Here is a 16,032-nt window from a genome sequence, read left to right on the forward strand (position 1 = left end):
GGTGAATGAGCCACTGAAGGGCAGCTCGATGTGCTTGCAATTCCAGTGACAACTGAGAACTTAAAAACTGGGAAATCAGCAAAGCACTGGTGGCTTCAGGCTTTTTTTTTTGTCGGCCGGGGGGCTTGAACTCTGGGCCTGGGCGCTGTCCCTCAGCTCTTCAGCTCAAGGCGAGCGTTCTACCACTTGAGCTACAGCGCCACTTCCGGTTTTCTAGTGGTTTATTGGAGATAGGAGTCTCACAGTCTTTTCTGCCCGGGCTGGCTTTGAACCACGATTCTCAGATCTCAGCCTCCTGAGTAGCTAGGATTACAGGCGTGAGCCACCAGCGCCCGGCTATTTCTTATACTCTTTTATGGCCTATCCAGAGTATGGAAATGGGTGTATCATGTGTGTAACTATACTCAAATAGCTAAGCCCAGTTTTCTTAATACAAGCTGAAATACTTTACATTATTTTATGGTAAAAAAAACATTAATATTTGGGGAAAATATTTCCTTTAGAAGGTGTAGAATTGTTTGGTACTATAAATATAGGGCATTTTCCCAGCTTCAAACACAGATCAGTTTGAAGTGTCATTCATATATAAACCGAACTTCCACTGTATGGCCTTCTTAGAACACAAACTCTGGGCAGGGAGGAGGGCTGTTTTCGGAAATGAAAGGCTGGGAGTTTGAAGACATACAAGCCTGTGTTTACATGCTGGCTCACTTCTGGATTGAGCCTGGGAGTGATGTGGTTGTGTATAGGTTTGGTTTTTGTTTTTATGTTATCCACAGAATGAAAAAAGTAGTATTAATTTTTACTAAAAATCATATTGAAGGTTAACTATTTGTCTTGTTGTTACTATAGTTAAGAACATTTCCCTTTGGAGTAGCAGGGGCTTTAGATGTGAAAACAAAGATTTAGAAAAGTAAGAAGTGAATTTTAGTTCTTCTTTGGCTAACACCTTTGGGCCAGAACCCAGGAAGTTTATAAATGCCTCTGGGTTTTACATTAGAACTCCCCCTCCTTAATGATAAGCCTGGGCTGTCAGCTTCCTTCTCTCTTGTCTTCTAATTTCATCTTTTTTTTTTTTTTGGGTCCGGTTGTGGGGCCTCAACTCTGGGCCTGGGCACTGTCCCTCAGCTCTTCAGCTCAAGGCTAGCGCTCTACCACTTGAGCCACAGCACCACTTCCGGCTTTTTTCTTTTTGCTTATGTGGTGCTGAGGAATTGAACCCAGGCCTCAGGCATGCAAGGCAAGTGCTCCACCACTGAGCCACCTTCCCAGCCCTAATTTCATCTTTTCTAGCATGATTCCTAATATTTCCCCAGACCTTCAAATCAAATATACACACATGAATACCAATACTCTCTTTCCCTTCCTCCCTCCCTCCCTTCCTCCCTAGTTCTGGGGCTTGAGCTCAAGGCCTGGACACTGTCCCTGAACTTTTTTTTTTTTCAAGGCTAGTGCTCTACCCTTTGACCCACAGTTCCAGTTCCAGCTTTTTGGTGCTTAATTACAGATAAGAGTCTCACAGACTTTCCTGCCCATGCTGGCTTTAAACTGTGATCCTGAGATCTCAGCCTCCCGAGTAGTTTCCCCCTTCCTTCCCTCTCTCCTCCCTTCTTTTCTTCTTTTGTGGTTGTGAGGCTTGAACTCAAGGCCTGGGCACTGCGCTCTTTTGCTCAAGGCTAGCACTCTACCAGTTTGAGTGGCTAATTGGAGATAAAAGTCTCTAGGGGATGGGGCTGGGAAAAAAAAAGCCAGAAGTGGCACTGTGGTTCAAGTGGTAGAGCACTAGCCTTGAGCTGAAGAGCTGAGGGACAGTGCCCAGGCCCAGAGTTCAGGCCCCACGACTGGACCCCCCCAAAAAAGAAAAAAAAAGTATGTAAGGTTAGAAAAACCTCTTTTCTACTCTCATATTAGAGGTCTGAGAACTGTGAATTAAATGAAGCAGAGATTTGCAGGAGAAAAAGGTATACAGATTTGATTGAGGTCAGTATTTTAATATGTGCACAAGAGCATCATAGAAAAGTAATGAAAACCCAAAGAGGTGATTAGGCTTGGGAGCTTATATACTGTTTTTATAATGGGTGATAAATTCTGGAGAGCAATTAGACAAAGGAAAGGGTGTATTGGACCCTAGGGAGTGGTAACTTGAGGGAAGCGATGAGGAAATGTATGGTAGATGAGGTTTGTTTAGTGAGATTTCTCCTTCTAGTCTCCCATAGGTAAAAGCCTTCCCCTTTTCTTGGAATGGGGGGGTGGGGCACCTTTACAAATGGAAATTTCCTTTGTGAAAGAAAAAGTTGTCCACAGATGGCACAACATGCCTATAGTTCCAGAATTGGAAGGGAGAGACCCAAGAGTTAGAGATCAGGTGGGTAAATATAGGAATCTCTGTCTAAAAACAAAGGCCTGGAGGTATGGCTGAAGTATTGGAGCATTTGCCTAGCAAGTTCAAGGTCCTGAGTTCAAACCCCAGTATAAATGAATAAACAAATAAATTGATAAATGAAATGTATGCCCATAGTAAGGAAAAAGGGAGAGACAGAGTGCTGCTTGTGTGTCTGCCATTTATCAGCAACCTTCAGTCCACAATGATCCTGGGCAAAGAGGTATATTTAGGGAACATAGTCTGGTCCTTTCAAGAACAAAACATAGGAGAACACTGAATTCAGTAAGAATATAAAAGGTAAAAGCTGAAGGTATGAGCAGATATGCCTGTATAAATATGGACTCCTCAGCAAGCATAGATCTTGCTCCCACACACCCTTTTAATCTGTTGTTGGCTGTAAACATGTACTTCTCTTATTGCCTTATACCACAAACACCAAGCCGCTCTCCCTATTCCTTCTACAGCATGAAGGGCTGGCTCTGGTCCTGCTGCAGTCGCGGATGTAGAATGCCTGTATTTGTGATGAGATGCCTGGAGGCAAAGAGCCCATGGTTGACTTGCCTGTCGCTCACGTGTTTTGCCCTTTTGGCTTTTCTCTCTGACAGCAGCAGCGTGCAGGGTCGAGGACGCCCGGCCCCCCATGTCAGTGGTCTAGGATGGCCAGTGAGGGCACCAGTATCCCCAGTCCTGTGGTACGCCAGATTGACAAGCAGTTTCTGATCTGCAGTATATGCCTGGAACGATACAAGAATCCCAAAGTCCTCCCCTGTCTGCATACTTTCTGCGAGAGGTAAGCCTCTTGGGTGTTGGGAGCAGGACTTTCCTGGACTGACTTTCACCCTCGGCTCAGGGATCTTTCCCAGGATTCTATCATTACACAGGGGAGACAATGGATCTCTGTGCTGTTGACAGACATCTGGGAGCCCAATCATGGGTCGCCAATAACTTACCTCATTGCAAACAATGAGACCAAAGCAAACCAGTAGCCACTGGCACATTTCCAAAGGAGATGGAGCATTACATAAGTATTTTTAGATTAAAGAACTTTAATTTTCCCTTTATTCTTTGTGAAGCAGTTTGTGGCCCTCAATCTTTCCTCCTCACAGAGCAACTTTCAATTATAAATCTGTCATATCTTTTTTTTTTTGCAACAGATCAGGTAAGAAACCTGTCTGTATTAGGAATCATCTCAAAGGACAGTGATTTTTCTTTCCCTAAAGATATTTAGACACAGAGTAATGTCATTTTTGGATACTATGATGTTTTCGATGAAGAAAAAAAGCTAAAAAAATTATAAGATAATTATAAATTACCTGACTATAATTTACATATAAAAATTCATTTTATCCTTCTTGAGAAGGTATGCTTTTTTTTTTTTTGGTTGGTTGTGGGTCTTGAATTCTGGGCCTGGGCGCTGTCCCTGAGCTCTTCAGCTCAAGGTTAATGCTCTACCACTTGAGCTATAGGACCACTTCTGGCTTTTTCTGCTTCTGTGGTGCTAAGGAATTGACCAGGGCTCATGCATGCAAGGCAAGCACTCTACCACTGAGCCACTTTCCCAGCCCAGGAGGTATATTTTTGAAAGGGGTGTTAAATCATCAAAATATAATTTTACTCTATTGTTTAACTTACCATTTAAGAAATCAGACACAAAAAGTTTGCTGTACTTAGTTCACCTGTCGTCTAATTTAACTACTTGAAGTCAGGGCCTAGGTACTGTCCCTGAACTTTTGTGGTCAAGGCTAGTGCTCTACCACTTGATCCACAGCTCCATTTCCAAGTTCCTGATGGTTAATTGGAAATAAGAGTCTAATGGACTTTCTTTTTCCTGGCTGGCTTCAGACTGTGATCCTCAGATCTTAGCTTCCTGAGTAGTTAGGATTACCAATGTGAGCCACCAGGGCCTGGCTAGTAATTATAATTTTAAAATTACTGTTTTGAATTACTTAAAATAATAAAATGGTAGTTGATGTTGTATAACATTTTATTAATTTTTTTTTCTTGGTCATGGGTCTTGAACTCTGGGCTTGAGGGCTGTCCCTCAGCTCTTCAGCTCGAGGTGAGCACTCTACCACTTGAGCCACAGCACCACTTCCTATTTTCTGGTGGTTTATTAGAGATAAGAGTCTCATGGACTTTCCTGCCCTGGCTGGCTTTGAACTGCAGTCCTCAGATCTCAACCTCCTGAGTAGCTAGAACTACAGGTGTGAGCCACCAGTGCCCAGCTTATTATTACATTTTTAAATTAATTTTGTGCTGGTCCTGGGACTTGAACTCAGAGACTGGGTGCTATCCCTGAGTTTACGTGCTCAAAGCTAATGGTCTACCACTTGAGCTACAACTGGACTTCCAGCTTTTTTGATAGTTAACTAAAGATAAGAGTCTCATGGACTTTTCTGCTAAGGATGGCTTAGAACTGTGATCTTCAGATCTTAGTTAGGAATACAGGAATAGCTAGGATTACAGGAATGAGCCACTGGCACCCAGCTCTGTTATTATTAATTAAATGCTTCCTATTATAGAACAGGAAATCAGTATTTCCTATGGCTTCAAATGTGTGTCCATTCCATTTACCCCATCAAATGTCATGGACATTTGTTATCTGATTGTTGATAAGTTTTTGGAGTTGACTTATGCTGTAGGGTCTCAAATGCAAAAGAATAACCACATCTTTGATGGTGGTGCTGAGTGGAGAGAGAAAGTAGATTTGTTAGTAATAATTGTGGGCTTTTATATGCTTGGGGTTGTTATTGTGTGTGTGTGTGTGTGTGTGTGTGTGTGTGTGTATTTTTAGTGATGGTATGTGTAATATACCATGCTTTCTATTTTATTCAGTTTATGCATTAGCTTAAGTGCTTTGCAATGCATTTTCCAAAATAATTGAGTAGAGTGTGTAATTTCTTTCTGTACTACCTAATGGATATGGTTTAAACATGAATGCCAGCAGAGTGTTCTAATGCTCTGTATTCACATGGTGAGATCATAACTCGGTTTGTAGTAGCTGGCACAGCCTTCCTGGCATGCTCCATGTTGAGAGCCACTCGATCCAAGCTTGGCAGAGCAGTCCCATTCCTGTTCTGTGTTCAGGGCCTGCTGAGTCGACTTTGGGAGTTCTCTTTCCTTACTCTGACAGGTGAGAACCAACCCTTGTAAACTTCCCTAGATCTGGCCCAAACCACTTGTGTGCTCCATTTCATTGTTAGTGGTGGAGATTTGGAGTTCCCTGTATGGAGTGCTACGTGTTAGGATTGTACTAACAATGTGCATGCTGGAATGATCTCTTTTCAAGTCCCTGGATCACTTTCCTTAGAACAGAAAGATTTCATTTCTGTAGCGATAGAACCTCACAGCATTCTCCTTGTTGAGACACCAAACTCCAGGACCCTTTGCATGCCCTGTGTACCTTTGCTAAGGCTACCTGGAGGCATCTTCACAGTTGGGTCACAGTTGTCTTCCACAACACTGTCAACAAGGCTTGGAAGGAGAGCAAAGCTAGACACTGTCACGTCCTCACAGAGGAGAAGTTGCGAGTTCCTTAATCACTTAGATGAATGTGATAGGAAGCCAGGGGCAGGAGTGCCCCACTCCATAGGGGCCTCGGCCCTCATCAGGGAAGGCTTTGCTTCAGAGGTGGTTGCTAAGCAAATCCCCAAGATGAGTTAAAATGAAGTGAAAAGGAGTGAGTAGGAGGAAAGAGCCTGCTGTAGGGAGGAGCCTGGACACTGGGAAGAATGTCAGCTCCGAGGGGCTCTTATGCACCACAGGAGGGGAAATGACAGAAAATGTGTAAGGTCATTGAAGTGGGCCTTCCATGTCACCCTCTATGGCCTCTCATCTTCATTGTAAGTGCAGGGATCTTGTGTCAAGTGGAGGAGGGGGAGAATTCAATGATTCTGAGTTCTGAGAATGTCACTTTGACAGCAGTATGGAAAAGGGGTACCAGAGTCCTAGAGTGTAAGACTGTTGCAGAAGCCTAAGGAAGGTTTAATGGGATGGGGAAGAAGAAAACGGGAGAGGATGGAGAGACATTTAGTAAGTGGCAGGATTTTATGATGGATTGGGCGTGAAGAATGAAGAGGATACATTTTGGGGGAAGATCATTGGCTTGGATTGGGGAACATTGAACCTCTGAGGTCAGATGTTGGTGACTAATGCCTGTAATTCTAGTTACTCAGAAAGCTTGAAATCAGAGTATCGAGATGTGAAGTCAGCCCAGGCATAAAAAGTCTGTGAGACTTTGTCTCCAATTAACTAGCAAAATCCTAGGCTGGAGATTCAAGTAGCAGAGTACCAGCTGTGAGCAAGCAAGCTGAACAAGTTTGAGGTCCCCCATTGTAGGCATTAAAAAGAAAATGAAATGGCTGGGCACTGGTGGCTCATACCTGTAACTTTAGCTACTCAGGGAGCTGAGATGTGAGGATTGCAGTTCATAGCCAGCTGGAGCAGGAGAGTCTGTGAGATTTTCACTCCAATTAACCTTTTGAAAACTGGAACTGGAACTGTGGCTCAAAGTACCAGAGTGTTAGCCTTGAACAAAGGGAATAATGCTCAGGCCTTGAGTTCAAACCCCATGATTGACAAAAACAAAATAAAAACAAACAAAAAACCCACAAAAAGGGCTGGGAAGGTGGCTCAATGGTAGAGCGCTTGCCTTGCATGCCTGAGGCCCTGGGTTCGATTCCTTAGCACCACATAAGCAAAAAGAAAAAAAGCCAGAAGTGGCGCTGTGGCTCAAGTGGTAGAGTGCTAGCCTTGAGCTGAAGAGCTGAGGGACAGCGCCCAGGCCCAGAGTTCAGGCCCCACAACCGGACCCAAAAAAAACAAAAAACAAAAAACAAAAAACCACAAAAAAACCTGTGAGACATATCTGAGCAGTCAATCATTGGCCTGCTAATAAGCTCAGAGCAGACATCTGTGGAAAGCAATATAAATATGTGAGCACTCATGTATTCATGAATGTAATGTCACAAGAAGAGAACCACTCTTAGGATAGACTTGAAAAACTCTAACCTTGGGGCTGGGAAGGTGGCTCAGCGGTAGAGCACTTGCCTTGCAAGCCTCAGGCCCTGGGTTCGATTCCTCAGCACCACATAAGCAAAAAGAAAAAAGCCGGAAGTGGCGCTGTGGCTCAAGTGGTAGAGTGCTAGTCTTGAGCTGAAGAGCTGAGGGACAGTGCCCAGGCCCAGAGTTCAGGCCCCACAACCGGACCCAAAAAAAGAAAAAAAAAAGAAAAACTCTAACCTTATTAACTCAGGAAAGAAGGAACAGACAGGAGGAGGCCCAAGAGTCAAAAAGGTGAGGGAAGAGAACTGGGTGTGGTGGCTTAGGCACCAGTTTTTTGGGTGGTAGAGATAGGAAGATCATAGTTCTCAAGACCAGCTCAGGCAAAAATTTCATAAGACTCTATGTCAGAAAGTAAGTGGACAGGGCGAGTGAGGACAGCTAGCTCCTGTCCCTGGTAGAACACAGCAGGAAGGAGGAAGGATTCTATAGAAAAGCCAGAAAATCACTTGGTAGCTTGGCTGTCACTGTCGGTGAGCACTCTGTGCTGAGTGTGCCCTGTCCGCTCCACCGCAGGTGCCTGCAGAACTACATTCCCGCCCACAGCTTGACCCTCTCGTGCCCCGTGTGCCGCCAGACCTCCATCCTGCCCGAGAAAGGGGTGGCCGCCCTCCAGAACAACTTCTTCATCACAAACCTGATGGATGTGCTGCAGCGGACGCCAGGCAGCAACGTCGAGGAGTCCTCCATCCTGGAGACCGTCACCGCTGTGGCTGCAGGAAAGCCTCTCTCTTGCCCCAACCACGATGGCAATGTAAGTGACAGACGTGGTCCCAGAGCATGGCGGCTGTGACATGGGGTGGCCTTTGGGGACACCAGAGATTTCTTGATTAAAACAGGCTTCCTGAGGAAACCTGAGTCATGATTAAAAAGTGATTGATTTAGTTCCTAATTTTTCGTCTGCTTACTTTCTCTGGCCTGAGTTATCTAAATAACAGAACCATCCTCATGGTGTCTACCAAGCATGTGTTGTCGGCATCCTCAGGAGAGAAAGTCAGTAGCTAGGCAAGTCTTGATCCGCATACATGTCTAACTTTGAGCCTCAGGCCTCAGCTCTCAGCCTCCTGAGTAGCAGGATTAAAGGCATGAGCCATCATTGCCTGGCTTATTAGTTTGAGCGTTCTTGGTGGCCATTCCTCACATTGGCTCTGGGTGAACTGCTTGGGCTGTCTCTTTAGAGCTCTGATACTAAGTACCAGCTCTGGGAAGGCACCTGTCAGATACAAGGGGCACCTGACTCCTTAGTCACATCCAGCCACCATGTTCTATAAGGCCTCAGAAATCATTTGGTGCATCATTCTCTTGTCAATTTCCTGCTACCCTCTGCCTGTGGAGGATGCTATTAATTAGTATTATCTAAGTGACTCTTGGCAGAATAAAGGTTCCCCTCTGCAGATCCAAACTGCTAGAGAAGTCAGTTTTCACAGTATCAGGAGATCTACTGAAGACCTGGTTTCAGTTTGGGATGTGAAAGGGTGAAAGCGAAGTCTGTGGTTACTGCCTGAAAGACTTAGAAAAGAATTCCTAAAGTATATTTCTGAGCATAGCTCACCAACAGAGACCTTTGGGTGGGTGATAGATAGAAAATCTATTAGATAAGTTCATTGCAGGCAAGTTAAAAGAGTTCTTTAGGTTAAAACTCTTCTTAGGGTTGAGAGCATGACTCAAGTGGTAGAACTCCCTGTCTAGCAAGCCCAAGGTCCCTAAGTACCACCAAACCCACCTCTCCCCAATGCAGCTCATCCGGTCACATTAAAGGTTAAAGCTATCTAAAGAGTTTGACCCTCCCAGAGGTGAGCAAAGATATTTAAAGTATGTTTTGAGCTCAGTCATTAGGGTTCCTTGGAATCATAAAATTTATGAAGCGGCAATCAGCCTTGGAAAATTGGCAGCAAGTGTATTAAATCCTTCTGTTGTTTGATCTTAACATAAATTTAGGAGTTCACACTGCTGCTTTGAAACAGGGATCCTCATTGCGTAGTCAAGACAAATGCATGTAATATTCCAGATAAATTGCTGCAGTTAATTACCTTGGGCAAATCTTTAAAGACAAGTCAAGCATCTGAAGGTTAATGAAATAGGGTAATTAAAGCAAAGCAGGGTGCTGCCATTCTAACGGGCAGGTGCTGATTAGCACTGGTGGATGACAAAGCTTGCCATCTGCTTTCAGTGCTGCGACACAACGCCTTCTCTTTAAATTGCTATGGTATTGTCCAAGTGGAAGGATGGACAGTGATCTATGAGCTTTTGTTTTGTTTTATTTTGTTTTTTTGTCAGTTTTGGGACTTGAACTCAGGGCCTGGGCATTGTTCCTGAGCTCTTTTGCTCAAGGCTAGTGCTCTACCACTTTGAGCCATAGTTCCACTCCCAGTTTTCTGGTGCTTAATTGGAGCTAAGAGTCTTACAGACGTTCCTGCCCAGGCTGGCTTTGAACCATGATCCTCAGATATCAGCTTCCTGAGTAGCTGGGATTACAGGTGTGAGCCACTAGCACCCAGCTTGATCTATGAGGCTCTTGGCACATAAAGCTAACACTCTAGCCTGTGCCTTATGACCCTAGGTACATAAATAAATAATCAGGAAGTCACACCGCTGCTCAGTTAGGCACTTAGTAAGAAGGATGTAGAGTCATGCAAAGAGTATGATGTCCTCAAGAATGTCATGCTATCCATGGCTCACCTATAATCTTAGCTACTCGGGAGGCTGAGATGTGAGGATCTCGATTTGAAGGGAGCCCGGACAGAAAAATTGATGAAATTCTTTCTCCAGAATTACTAGTACAAGGCAAGGCTGGACACACAGCTCAAGTGGTAGAGCACCACACAAGCAAGCTCTAGGCCCTGAGTTCAAACTTCAGTACCACAAAAACAAGAAAGAAAAGAATGCCCTGCCAGGAATAAGTCCTGCTCCCTACCAACCCAGGATCAACCTCAATGGTTGGTTGTCAAGTTTGATTATTTTTTGCTGATAGACATATCTGGTAACTACCCCTCAGCAACACTAAGTTCACCCTGGCCTCTGGGCACACATGGGGACAATGATGTTGTCTCTGGGGGGTGAGGGGAAAGATGAGAGGGAATGGAAGAGCTCTGCAGGGCACACCCCCCTCCCCACCATTAGCACCCAGTTCAGGACAGCTGTCAGAACCCAGCAGGGCATTTGAGAATGACTAGCTGTTTGCACTTAAACATGATATCATAGCCTTTGCTATCAAGATGCGTTTAGGACAGCAGACTAGGGGTTAGCCACCCAGATCTGTGCTGTCTCTTCAAGGCTGTAATTCATTAAAAAAATTTTGTTCATATTGTTTTTAAGGTTAAAAACACACATAATATCAAATTCAACATCTTCTCCACCTACAAGTATACACTTAGTGGTTCATAAAGCAGTGCAAACATTACAGTCTCGTTCTGTAGCGTTTTCATGACCTTGGAGAGGAATGGTATACCCATTATGCAGACGCTTCCTTTTATTAATGTGGGAGACTGCGGGTTGTGAGTTTTACTCGCAAACCTTCCTTGCGCCCCTGGGATGAAGATCATTTGTTCATGAATGTCTGATACTTTTAATATGTGGCTAGATTCCTTTTGCTGGTATTTACCAAAGGACTTTTGAACTATTTTTATAAGGGGTATTGGTCTATATATAATTTTCTTTTCCTTTTCTTCCTTTTCCATCTTTCTTCCTTTTTGAAGTACTAGGGTGTGAACTCAAGGACTCACACTTTGATAGGCAGATACTCTACCACCGAAACCATGCTCCAGCCCTTTACTTTAGTTTTTTGTTTTTTTTGTTTTTGGTCTTGGGGCATGAACTCTGGGCCTGGGCGCTGTCCCTGAGCTCTTTAGCTCAATGCTAGTGCTCTATCAATTGAGCCACAGCTCTACTTCTGGCTTTTTCTGCTTATATGGTGCTGAGGAATCGAACCCGGGGTCTCATGCATGCAAGACAAGCACTCTACCACTGAACCAACTTCCAAGCCCTCATTATTTTTCTTGATTTTTCCCCAGGATATCCTGTGACCTCAGTCTATGGCATCCAAGTGTCTCAGATCAGCAGTGTGCATCACCCTGCCCCGATTATTTGTCAAGCTAGGGCTCACTTTTTGTCCAGAATGGCCTCTTAACTGAGATCCTCTTGATCTTTACCTCTTGAGTATCTGGAGTTACAAGTATGACCCACCATGCCTGGCCTTGGTCTATAATTTTCTTGTGATATTGTAGGTGTTAGGAAGATACTAGCCTGGTAGAATAAATTAGGAAGTACTATTTTGTCCTTTGTTTTTTGAAGAATTTGGAAAGGTTCCGTATCAGTTCTGATTTATAGTATCAATTCTTACTTGATAGAACTCACTAACGAGGCTTTTTGCTGGATTCTAATTGTAAGTCTATTTGGGCTTTCTATTGCTTCTTTGAATCTGTTTTGGCAGTTTGTGTGTTTCTAGGAATTTTCCCATTTTATTTATCCAATATGTTGGCGTAAAACTATCAGTAATGTTCCCATATTTATTTATTTATTTATTTTCTTTCTTTTGGTGCCAGAACTGGGGCGTGAACTCAAGGCCTCAGCTCTGTCCCTTAGCTTTTTTTACTCAGGCTGGCTCTCTACCTCTTGGCCACACTTCCACTTCCAGCTATTTGGTGGTTAATTGGAGATAAGTATGTTATAGATTTTCCTGCCTAGGCTAGCTTTGAATCATGATTCTCAACTCTCAGCTCCTGAGTAGCTAGGATTATAGGATGAGCCTTTGGCACCTGACATCCCCTCCCAAATTATATGTGCTCTTTAATTTACTGTTTTCCCTCTTCAAACTGTGATGCCTCATGAAATCTAAAATGATCTTGCAGATAGTTGGAAGGACTTTTATCTGAATATGGTTCACTAAGTTTGGAAAACGCTATGTACAATAGTGAGCCTTAATAAGGAGATTTGCCCCTTGGGTTGCTCTAGTACCTGCTGCCAGAACCATGGCTAAGCATTGAATACCTAATATATGCAGGCATTGTCTAGCCTGTGAGTGGGCCAGGCTTGTGCTCAAGGATTTAAAACCTTATATTTCATAAACAGGGTCTAAATAAAAGTGCTTGGTGGGTGCATTCACCCTGAAAAATCCATTCAGCTGTCTTAGGATTTATGCCCTATTTGGTATCTGCATTGTACTTCCAAGAGAAAGTTCTCCTCAAAAAGTTCTGTGGGCCAGGGTGCTATGCTGGTGGCTCAAACCCATAATCCTGCTACTCAGGAAGCTGAGATCTGAGGATTGAAGTGCAAAGCTAGCCCAGGAAGCCATACCAAAAAAGCTGGAAGTGGATCTGTAGCGCAGGCACTAGCCTTTAGCACAAAACAGGGTCAGCACCCAATCCCTAAATTCAAGTTCCATGGCTCTCACGCGCGTGCGTGTGCACGTGCGCGCACACACACACACACACACTCTCTCTCTCTCTCTCTGCTTTGGAAATCCATTATTCCCAGCTGAAAGAATAGGGGAATAACTAGGTAATTTTCAGACTTTATGCTATGTTGTTACTAAGTGTCTATCACCATCAGGATAAGGTTTATTTTCAGGCAGCTGATGACGTCATTGTCATTACGATGATGTCATTGTCATTACCACAAGAGCTACTGCTTATTAAAAACATCCTGAGCCCATGCCAGGCATAATGGAGTTCCTGTATCAGTAACCTACTTAATTCTCATAGCAGCCTAAACGATAGGTTCCTGTTATCCTCCCCATTTGACAGAGTTGGAGTTGAGACACTGTGAGGTTAAGTCATTGGCCTGAGGTCATTAAGCTCAATAACAGGAGAAACTGGGGTAAAAACTGCCCAGTGCAGCCCATCCATTTCCCAAACAGTGAGTATTTCCAAAGCAAGACCCCACCTTCCTTGTGGGTCTTCTTTGGCTTTTTCACTTTCATTTTCTCAAAAATGTATAGAGGAATGTTCCAGTTGATGTGTGCTTTCCGATGAAGGAATGGGAAGCAAATATGAGAACCCAACTTGCTTCTATGAGGCAGATACTTCAGAGAGTCACAAAAACAAAAAAACAATGCCATGTTCCTCATAAAAGTTTTGCTTTGCAAATACATTTTCCATAAGTTACATTATTCATGTTAATATTTGAATGGACTTATTATTGCTTGTGATACATTAAGTACTTAAAATATTTGTGCGTCAGAAAAATTTTTTGTGCCAGTACTGGGTCTCAGACTCAGGACCTGGACACTATTCCTTAACTTTTTCTTTCAAGGTTAGTGCTAGTGCTCTACCACTTAAGCTGCAACTCCACTTCTAACTTTTTGGTGGTTCATTGGAGATAAGAGTCTCATGGATTTTTCTGCCGAGGCTGGCTTTGAACTGTTATTCTCAGATGTTAGCCTCCCGAGTAGCTAGGATTACTTGGGTGAGCCACAGGCTGTGTTCAGTTTTTGGTATGGCAAACATGGGTTATATTTCAGTTTTCAGTATGGCAAATGCATAGGACTGGGGGTGTGGCTCAGTGGCATAGCACTTGCTAGCATGTGCTCAGCTTAAGTCCTGGTTTAGATTCCCCAGCCCCAATATCTTGGAGTCTTTGATAATTTATGAAGATTGTAAAGAGGTCAGAAGATCAAAAAGTTGGAGCATTGTAGCCCTGTACGGTTTCACCTCAGAGAGTAGCCACCAAAAAGTAGATTTTGTGGCCATCCCAGTAGCTTTGGAGTTGGGCTTCCCAGTTACTTGACACCTGTCACCTCAAAGTTTAGTCTTCCATTTCTGCTTTTAAATGAGTCACAAACAGGACATGACCAGTAAGGGAGAGAAGGCAAGGACTATGCTTCCTGAGGAAAGCATTGAAACTGTGTTCCCAAATTTGGATGCTTTCTGTGTCACTCACAGGTGATGGAGTTTTACTGCCAGTCCTGCGAGACCGCCATGTGTGGTGAGTGCACAGAGGGGGAGCACGTGGAGCACCCCACAGTGCCTCTCAAGGACGTGGTGGAGCAGCACAAGGCCTCCCTTCAGGTCCAGCTGGATGCTGTCAATAAAAGGTGCGACTCCCTCCACAGCTCCCGACCTGTCCCTGGGCCCTGTGCAGGAGGGCCGGGGCGCTGTCCCTGTCTCCTGTTATCGTCCACGCGTCCCGTCCATCTTTGTGTCACCATACATTCCTCTCTGATCATGGGTCTGCAGTCATTCACAAATGAGTAATGAAGCTTTCCCTGTCCTTCCTAAGAATCCAACATCCTCTATGTTCTAAGGCTTCTATGGAGCCCATTAGCTCCATTGTGTGTGTGTGTGTCGCGCACACATGCTGGTACTGGAAGTTAAACTCATGGCCTGGGCGCTCTCCCTGAGCCTCTTTGTGCTCAAGGCTAGCACTCCACCACTTGAACCATAGTGCCACTTCCAGTTTTTGAATGGTTAATTGGAGATAAAAGTCTCATGGGGACTTTTTTTTTTTTTTTGGTTGGTCGTGGGGCTTGAACTCTGGGCCTGGGTGCTGTCCCTCAGCTCTTCCGCTCAAGGTAAACGTGCTATCACTTGAGCCACAGTGCCACTTCTGGTTTTCTGGTGGTTTATTGAAGATAAGAGTCTCACAGACCTTTCCTGCCCAGGCTGATCCTCAGACCTCAGCTCCTGAGTAGCTGGGATTACAGGCGTGAACCATCAGCGCCCGGCTTCACAGAGATCTTTTTTCCCCATCTGCCTTTGAACCTTGATCCTCACCTCCTGAGTAGCTAGGATTACAGGGGTGAGCCACCGGCACCTTACAGTGGCTCTACCATTTTAAGCTACAGTTCTATTTCTGACTTTGTAATGATTAATTGAAGATAAGGGCCTCATAGTCTTTTCTGCCTGGGCTGGCTTTAAACCACGATCCTTGCCTCAGATCTCAGCCTCCTGAGTAGCTAGGATTGTAGGCATGAGCCACCTCATGCTTGGTTTAGCTGTTCTTCTTCACCTACGCATAGACCCATTGTGACAGCAGTGACTGGCTCCTTTTTGCTAGAGTCCTGTCCAGTGCTACTGAGCAGTGATTGTTCAGTGCTTCTTGTGTTTTTCTGCTTCCAGCTTCTTTCTTAGGCATGTAAAGGAAGAGAGTAGCTATGCTATGCATGAAAAAGACTGACGAGAGGGAAAAATAGGCAAAGCAGTAAATCTCTTATTATTCTATACTAAGTAAAAGAGCTAGGAAACTTAGAAGAAGTTCCCAGGAAACTGAATTTGCAGAGGCTTTATATGTAGTTGGAAAAAAAAAACCACCTGTGTCTTTAGAATGGTGTGCACCACAGAGGACATATGACAATGCATATACACAGTTTTTGATGTCACAGCTAGGGATGGAAAGATGCTACTGGCACTAAAAAGGCTAGGGTCCTCTTAAACATCCACAGTGCAACAATTACCTGGCTCTTATGGCTTCTCAGAGAGATTTAAGTCTTTGTAATTACAATTAGATGACTGAAGGTAGATTGAAATGGATGGAGACCCTCAAAGTCTCATTCATTGCCTTCTTCCATGACTACTTTTTAGAGATGATGAAAAGAATAGAAATAAAGCATTGATGTAGTGTTTGGACAACATAGAGCGTTTGGATAGACTTTG

At 44.1% G+C, this 16,032-nt stretch overlaps 1 protein-coding gene across 1 annotated transcript in view; it reads left to right on the top strand.

Moving 5' to 3' along the window:
• The window catches only part of Trim2 (tripartite motif containing 2), a 49,306-nt gene that overhangs the window by 8,390 nt on the left and 24,884 nt on the right, over window positions 1-16,032 (top strand). The window contains exons 2-4 of the mRNA XM_013029726.1: window positions 2,989-3,173; window positions 7,961-8,198; window positions 14,323-14,474. Coding sequence (XP_012885180.1) covers window positions 2,989-3,173; window positions 7,961-8,198; window positions 14,323-14,474 — 575 coding nt within the window. The remainder of the gene's footprint in view (window positions 1-2,988; window positions 3,174-7,960; window positions 8,199-14,322; window positions 14,475-16,032) is intronic.

The sequence above is a fragment of the Dipodomys ordii genome, unplaced genomic scaffold (assembly GCF_000151885.1).
Source record: "Dipodomys ordii isolate 6190 unplaced genomic scaffold, Dord_2.0 Scaffold122, whole genome shotgun sequence".
In the NCBI taxonomy this organism is placed as follows: Eukaryota; Metazoa; Chordata; class Mammalia; order Rodentia; family Heteromyidae; genus Dipodomys; species Dipodomys ordii.